This window comes from Strix aluco, unplaced genomic scaffold, assembly GCF_031877795.1.
Source record: "Strix aluco isolate bStrAlu1 unplaced genomic scaffold, bStrAlu1.hap1 H_2, whole genome shotgun sequence".
In the NCBI taxonomy this organism is placed as follows: Eukaryota; Metazoa; Chordata; class Aves; order Strigiformes; family Strigidae; genus Strix; species Strix aluco.
Window position 1 is genome coordinate 1012071 of NW_027436667.1, and position 8713 is coordinate 1020783.

The window sequence follows — 8713 nt, forward strand, 5'->3', positions numbered from 1 at the left end:
GAGAGAGAGAGAGAAAGACCAGAAAAAGCGCAAAATACAATAACAAACAAGATTTCCAGCAAATTTTTCATGAATAACAAATATGAACATCTTTAACTAACAAACATATAACCAATAACATCTTATAAACAAATTTTAAGGCTCCAATGAATCAGCAGAAGAACATGACGGCAGTTCACATGATTGACATTTACAGGGACAAAACAGAAGTATTACAATAAGAATTAAGATAATGGTCATCAAGGCAAAGCCTGCAAAGTGAATTAAGATTAATCCTAATGTATGTTCCATTTTTCCCGCGGTTTTAACAAAATACCACAGAGTGTCTGAGGCCCTGGCAGTCCATGCTGTCTGCTGCTCTGGTCTGCAGGAGTTGGGGTCAGCATGCGCAGCAGGAAAATCGCTTTCCAACCCCCTTTTCCTAATGCGCATGCGTCATTTGGGCCTAGAAACTTCTATCCCAAATTTAAACAAAGGTAAATAAACAACAGTATTCGTAACAATGTCAACAATACTCTAAACAAACATATAAAAAGTTAACAGTAACACTATTAACCAAACAAAGTTAAACAAGATGTGTCCCAGACCGGGCCGAGGAATGTGCTGTCGGTCTTTGGGGACGGGGAGGGGAAGGAGGTGGTTGTTTACATGAACAGGTACAGCTACAAGACGGTTTACATGGACACTTACAGGACGAACACATACATACCGCAAGAGAAAATATAGCAAGAGCTAACAAAGCAACAGCCACAAAATTCAGTATTAAAAGGGTATACATTCTGGTTGTTATCATAGACTGCGTAGCTGAAGATAGATGGTGGTCTGACTCGCCTGAGTCGGGGATCCGCCAAAATGGACGCCCCCAGCCCAGAGCACATGTGCTGTTTAGGCCTAGAAACATCTATAAGGCTCAAATGATTGGGACAGTGACAGGCTTTGGTTGGCGAATGATACGAATTTGCTTTACACCATCAGGTGAGACAGTAGATATAAATTGCATGTTAGAAACAACACGTTGGATTAACTGAACAAAACAAGGAATAATACATGGCAAAAACATCAAAGCGGCAAATGCACATAGGAGATAAAATAGAAGCTGCTTTACCCATGGTGCTCCAGGTAACCAAGACCATAAATCACCATTCCAGCCATTCCATGTTTGAACAGGGACATGAGCTAGTTTCCTAATGTCTGTGGTTAGCTGAAGGACTACTTCACCTACATCGTCTATTTCCAAACAACAGTTAGAAACATTTAGTTTTCCACATACTCCTCCCTCTTCAGCTAGTAGGTAGTCTAAAACCATGCGATGTTGAAGGACTGCAGTGCGCATCTGTTGAGATTGTTGAGTTAAAAGGTCTATAGCATTAGCAGTTTTATTAGTAATAGTTTCTAAGACTGCTTGTAGTTGAATTATACGGTTCAAATTATAAATTGGTTCTCTTGCCCCTGGTATCAGTTCATTGGGATTCCAAGAGGCAGGCCCATAATGCTCAATAATTCTTTCAGGGGGCCACTCATTTTTCCCCCACTTTTGAGTTCCACCTATTTCAAACTCAACAGATCGCTTGTTGCGGACAATCCTTTTGTTTCCTAGCTTATCATATAGACTTATTCCCGATTGAGGACTATCCGCCTCTGGGAGAAGGAAAAACAGAGGTCGGATAATCCCTATATAGCAAATCCCTGACCAATTCGCTGGTAATTCTTCGTAGGCAGTATGTCCACATATCCAATAATGGCCCTTTTTGGCTTTTGTACCTTTGGCAAATGGTCCATCTGCAGTCCTTGGGGTTTGAAAATAAGTTGTGTTTTTACTTCCCAAAGGGCTGAAAACCTCATTCAGGTGATTATTTATCCGGATGGTACAATACCAGGACCCAGTGTCGTTTTTCCACTCACAAGTTTGATTATAAAAGTTGTTTCCTTGTAATTTGGCATATTCGGTTTCATTTTTGTTTGACCAAAACCCTTTGAATCCTTTGCTGCGTCCTTGTTCATTAAGCCACAACCATATATAAATACCTCTATCTTTGTTAACCAATTTATGTGTGAGTGTCCATTGACACTTACTTTCCCCCACATCAACTCCTCCTTCCTGAGTACGATTCAAGCAAAATTTACCCTTTATTAGAGAACTGGACTGGCCATGTTCCACTATCATCCCAGGTAGTATTTCCAGTGTCGCTGTAGTTGCTTACAATCTGTGATGGGGAAAGTGGTACAGAAGCCCACGGCCAGCTTGATAATCCTAGAGGTGCTCCACAAACCCAACAGTGACTTAGATTAAAGGTTTGACTTACAGTCTTTGCTAACAAAACAAATTCATTATCCTCAAGGGGGTTATATGGTTTGGGTAAAGGTGGGGTAACTGGCTTCCCTTCAGTTTTATAGGTAAATCCCCAAATAATATAGCAAAAATTAACATACACATCTTAACCAAATTACATTAAAATCTGCGTCTGCTTCACTCCTGTGGGTGCGTCTGTGTCGCTTGCTTCCTCCTGAAAATGAAACAAAACCCAAATTCGCTTCTTGGGTTAGAAAGAGGGAACAATCCATCTAGTGTGAATCCTATGAGTTTTTCCACAGCCATCTTTTGCCTTCCAGGTGTATTTGTTAAGGGGCGTGTCCAACACCAGTCGCACTTTGCCCACTGTGGGAAGCTCAACCAAGACAGGTTGTCCTGGAAAATGAGATGGATTGCTAGGGTGATCAGGGCCATGTGGGGCTGGCATAATTGTTGGAGGTTTTGGACAGAATGCTGTGATCTTTGGGCATCCATTTACTCCCCAGCGACTGTGGATGCTGGTCACTGCATTCCACACTCGCTCAGCCCATCCTGGCTTATGTGGTTTGAGGAAGCGTTTTAGTAGACCATTTGTTCTTTCCACAATTCCATTTGCTTGTGGGTAATACGGAGTATGAAACACCCACGAAATTCCCTCCTGGGCTGCCCACTCTTGGACCACTTCGGCTGTGAAATGTGAGCCATTGTCTGATTGGATTGACTGTGGTTTGGGGAAAATTCCAAACCATTCTTTCAGGGCTTTTACTGTGTTTTCTCCTGTCGCCTTGGCACATGCTTTAGCTTGCACTAGTCCAGATACTATCTCCACACCTACCAGTATATAGTGCTTTCCTTCTGATTTTCGAAAGGGACCGATGTAATCAATCTGCCAGGCCTCCCATAGGCCTTTTCCCTCTCTTAAGTGCAGGGGGTCACTCTCCAGAGGGTGTCTGTCCAGACAGACATGGCATTGCTCACAGGAAGATATACAAGTTTTACATTCTTCCCGGGGTAACTGGCCACCCTCGGGCTTGTGCCTCACAATAGAGGTCCTTAATTCCTGAATGTCTCCGTTTTACATGTAACCATTCCAACAGACTTTCCCAGTCTTCTGCTATCTGGGTGCTTTGTAGGGGAGCCAGCCGGGCTAGTTCATCCACCTCAGCATTCCAGCGGCTCACTGGGGTATCATCCTGCTGATGAGATGCTACCCATGCTACTGCAAATTTCCCTTGTCTGGCAATGGTAAGGATATCCTGCCATTTTCCCTTTTGCCATACAGGTATTCTATTGACCTCCCATCCATTTTGTTCCCAGAATGGAAGCCATTCAGTGCAACCTTTAAACACAGCGTAAGAGTCAGTATAGATACAGACAGAAGAAGCAGATTGAGCCTCCTGTTGGAAAACGCTCCACACAGCAACTAGTTCTCCCACTTGTGCACTACCTTCTCCTTCGGTAATGATCTGTTCCTTGGTGTCTACCTGAAGTGCCACAGCTCGGTATTTCCAAATTTTCCCCTCTCGCTTTGACGAGGCATCCGTAAACCAGACATTTTGCAATTGTCCAGAAAATAGAGGAGCTACTTGTATTACAGACAAAAGCTCGGGTGTTTCCCTATCTGGGTTTACTTCATCTTGTATATTTAGCACCTTTGTGGCTCCTTCAGTTACAGAAAAGATTTCACAATAGTGTTCTATTTGTGCATAAAATTTTCGAACAGAGTCTCTCTGGGCCACCCCGTCAGGGGGTGGAGTTCCTGTCAAAACTGCTTTGATCACTTTAAATGGGCCTCTGAGAACTAAAGGTTGTTGCCGGATGGTGCGTTTGGCTTCTCTCAGAGCTAGGCTAACTACGAACAGGTCTTTTTCCCAAGTTGTATACCTTTTTTCAGCATCTTTAAAGCTATAAGAATAAAAAACAATGGGCCTAACAGGACCCTCTGGACCCTTTTGCCACAAATGGATGGACAGTCCAGTCTTGGCCAACCCCCATTCAGTTTGAACCGGATCTGTTGGGTGAATTGGACCCAGGGCTTGGTAGGCACTCGCTTCAAACACCAACAGCTGTAAAGCCTCATCATGGACCTGAGTCCACTCCCACTGAGCTCTCTTTCTCAATAAGTCATACAAGGACCTAGCAATAATTGAAAAATCAGGTATCTGTTTCCTCCAAAACACAAGCAACCCTAAAGGCTGTAAGTCTTTCTTTGACTCTGGCATCTTGATCTGATCGAGAGAGGAGAGAGTATCCGGTGGGATACACGTCATGCCTCCCTTCCACCAGATTCCTAAAAATTTTACCTCACTTGAAGGGGTCTGTATTTTCTCACGTGGAATTGTCAACCCTATATTTTCTACATGGGTAATGATATCTTTTTGAGTTTCTCTAACTTCTTCTACCTGACTCCTTCCTATGAGTACATCATCTATGTATTGATAAATCTTTACCTCTGCTTTTCTGGGGATTGTTTCTAACTCTTGCGCTAGAGCATGGTGAGCCAGCGTGGGGGAGTGCTTGTATCCTTGAGGGAGTCGTGTAAAAGTATACTGTTGTCCTTCCCAGGTGAAGGCAAAGCGATCCTGGTCCTCAGGTTGTAAAGGGACCTTAAAAAACATATCTTTGACATCAATTGTTGCCATGACAGGGTGGGATTGTTCCTGAATGGTTGCTATCAATTCAGCAATGTTTGGTACAGCAGCTGTTAGTGAACCTGTGTTGGCATTGAGCCTCCTATAGTCTATTGTCAATCTCCATTTGCCATTTGGTTTTTGGACCGGCCATCCTGGAGAGTTGAAGGGAGAGTGAGTGGGGACCACAACCCCTTGTTTTTTCAAATCTTCCAGAACTGGTGTAATTCCCTCCCTTGCTCCTAGAGGCAATGGGTAGGGTTTAACGTTTGTCAGTTTGGAGGGAGGTAGGGTAGGTGCCGCTTGCAATAAACGCATTTCTGTTTCCGATGTTTTGGCCAATTGCCTGATCTGGGAGACACTAAAAGACCATGAGTTCCCCTGGGCGTCTCACCACTGTCTACCCTTCAAAACATCTATACCTAAAGGATTCATCTGGAAAGATCCTATGGCCACCATAGTGTTAACAGGGCTTTCTTCTCCAGGTAACCAAAGTGTCACTGGAGCCATAGGTACTGACTGTGTTTTTCCCAGGGCATTTAAGACAATTAGATTTCTAGATGGGATGGAGATTCCACACTGTTCTGCTTCAGTCCACGTTAGCGCGGTAATTTGTGCCCCAGTATCAATCAGGAATGTTACTGGTCTTTTTCTTTGGTCCTACAGCGACAGTAATCAGTAAATCCCCTTTTGTGTTGCAGGTGAGTTGTCTTACAAACATCCATCCTCCGCCTCCCCCCTCACCTTCGGGGGGCAGAGGGTCTAGTTTCCCGCCACCTTCTTTTCTCCAGTCGCTTCCTCCCCAAGGTCTATCAAAGGTGGGGCACTAGGGGTTGGTTTGGAAGTGACCCTTTGTCCTGACCAGTTCTGCACAAGTTGTTTTAATTTTTGAGTCGGGAGTCCATCCATCAAGTCCCGGGGAACGCCTTTCTGAAGCCCTAGTTGCCACAGTCCCTGTCGAATTAAGGACCTCTCTCTCCCAGAATTCTGACATTGGGGTGATCCCAAGCCTTGGCCCTTCCTCATGGATGATTGTCGCCCACTAATTTGCTCTGCAGCCCACACGAACCTGGTTTCAGTTCTTTGGGACGATCCACCAACTGGGCCATATTTTCTCCCAAAATGAATCAATTCCTGGGCTACCTCTCCCCATGTCCATACTTTTCTCCCTGGCCGTCGGTGGTCAGGGGTCACTATCCCCTCCAGAGTGGCCATCATTCTTTCTGCATTGGGGGTATTTTGAATCTTCCCTTGCAACTGAATGCCAATGGGTTTCACGGAGTCAGGAAGTCCTCGTATCAGGGGAGTCATCCTCTCTGGGTTCACAGGCATCATCATCGGGGAGCCTTGCTTAGGCTTGAGCTCCCGATCATGCATCAGCTGCAGACAGGTTGCCTTTTGCACACTTCCCACTAACTGATCCACCGTACCTGTTATGGTAAGGGGATCTCCCCTCTCCAAGGGGTTCAGCCCTCCAGCCCAGTACGCAGCTCTCTGAATCAATGACCATGGGGCTCGGCAGTCACCGGTAGTTAAAAACACACCTGGACCCCAATATCCTTCTGCTTCTTTCTCTGACAACAAGATTCCATCCCCTCCTGACAAAGACACTCTCCACACATACTCTGTCTCTGATTCTTTCGCAGTCCTTGCAAAATCTTTTCTCAGCTTTGCCAATTCGGTTGATGTAAATGGGACTTCTTTGGTGATAATCTGAGGACGGTTATCGCTATCTTCCTCATACACATACTTTGTTTTAATCAGCGGATACATATGGGGGGGGGGGGTGTGGCTTTCTATGGTTTCTTTTGCCTTTTGCAAATCCCCTTGGGGATAAATTTGCCGTATCCCCTTCTCCAGAAGCTTCACCTCTGCCTCCACCAGTGTATCCATCTCCGCCAAGAGTTGTTCCCTCATCTTGTTCTTCAATATTATATTTTGACCCCTTTCCTCTCTAGTAATTCTTTGGTTTCTCTCAATTGATTCTGCAGGGTCTGTATGACCGTCTGCAGGGAGTCTATTACAATATCAGTTTGATACGACTTCTGCTTTTTCTCTTCCACCTCAGCTGCCAGACTCGCTCCTAACACTGCACAAATTATAGCTTTTCCTTTTCCCTTCTTAACCTTAGCTTCCTTCTGCAAAACCCTTATCCTATCCACCACACTCTGTGGTTGAAACCAATGGTTTTTCATCCAATCTAGTCCCTGGACCGAGAGACGAGACCGGTGAGCTTCCAAAAGATCATATAGTTTATCTATTCCTTCAGCCCCTGAGGCACATCATCACAAACATCGGCTGCCTTCAGGACGGCCATTCTTTTTCTTTTTCCTAATCCAAAGGGGATTATCATCCTGAGAGGGTCACACCTTAATGTCAAATTTCCCCGTTTCTCTCTCTGGAGACCAGATCTGAATTTAACACAAAACCAATGCAAACGGGATTATCGTCCTGAGAGGGCCACACCTGGGTATGCAAGTATCCCCTGTTCAGTCTCAGGAGGTCACACCTAACCCAAACACAAATGCAATATCACTGTCCACTCTTCCCCCTGTTCACTCTCAGGAGGTCACAACTTAATGTAACACAAAGGGGGTTATTTCATCCTGAGAGGTTTGCATCCAACACAGCAAGTTAGTACAGTACTCTCGTCTCAAGGGATCCTGTCCGTGACACCAATTTAAACTGTCCCGATCCGGTATCGGGGAAGGTTCTTAAACGATCCCAAGAGCGAGATTAAGACACAAACGAGGTCAGATGCTGTATAACCTTGTGAACTTTATTTGCCGTAACAAATAGTAATAGCGATAGGACAGAGAGGAAAGAAGGGGAAAGTCAGAATCCCTAAGCAAGAAAACGGTAGAGATGCAGCTAATTACCACCACCACCACCAGGGATCCAGCGATGCTCCGTTGGCTCGGGCTCGGTGCAGATGATGATGCTCCAAGCTCCAAGCTCCGACGAGGTCCCAGCTCCAAGTAACCAGCGTCGAAAAAGGGTGCACACCGAGGGAGGAGTACGCAGTCCTTTTATTGTCCCAGTCCCCTCAACCTTTCCAAAGAGTCCGCCCATTTCGTGCCAGCCTGCACGTCTTACCCCGATCATGGGGCTCATGGTCCCGTGGTCCTCCATGCGCGGATGCCCAGGTGCTCACGCTGGTCGTGCCAACCCGCACATCTTCCTCACTCCGATTTAGCTTCGGGCGGATGTCGTGGTTTTGTCGGGGACACTTTGTCTCCTTCAGAACGTACTCCTTCATGGCAACAGGGTGCTGAGGCCAGGAAGTGGTGGTGGTGCAACAGCAATGTTGAGACAAGCAAAGTCTAACACAGTTCCTTACACAGGCCTGCTGCTTTACAATCCTCCTCTCTGATCTTCTGTTTTATTCCCCCGTTCCACCCCCTCAGTCAAGCAACTTCTGCTGGGCCTGGTGAAGTTGGAGACGTTAATTTGGGTTTGCGGGGTGTAGCACAGAATGCTCTAGAGGGACACAGTAAACACACATAGAATAGAGAAAGGAAAAGAAGAAATAAAAGAATAAATATATCTCTACAATAAGGCTTTTGGAATGAGTGTCCCATTCATCCTTTCAGAGAGTTAAACAGCACAGTCAAAAAGACCCCATCAGTAGATTGTTTCATTTGATGCATTAAGTCCTGGGGATGTTGAATGTTGTCATCTATGCTGACTGATCCATCAGTGATGTTGAAACAACATATACCATCAAAACTGAGGCAGTGTTTATGTTGTAGAAGGAGGAAATAGTCCACTGTCAATCAATTTTGTGATATTC

At 45.3% G+C, this 8713-nt stretch overlaps 1 protein-coding gene across 1 annotated transcript; it reads right to left on the reverse strand.

Moving 5' to 3' along the window:
* Window positions 1-5682: 5682 nt before the first annotated feature.
* LOC141919163 (uncharacterized) lies at window positions 5683-8179 on the reverse strand. Its single transcript, XM_074814181.1, is given in 4 exon segments — window positions 5683-6872; window positions 6875-7192; window positions 7547-7633; window positions 8107-8179. Coding segments are annotated over 4 exon segments (1668 nt in total).
* Between the last annotated feature and the right edge of the window lie 534 nt (window positions 8180-8713).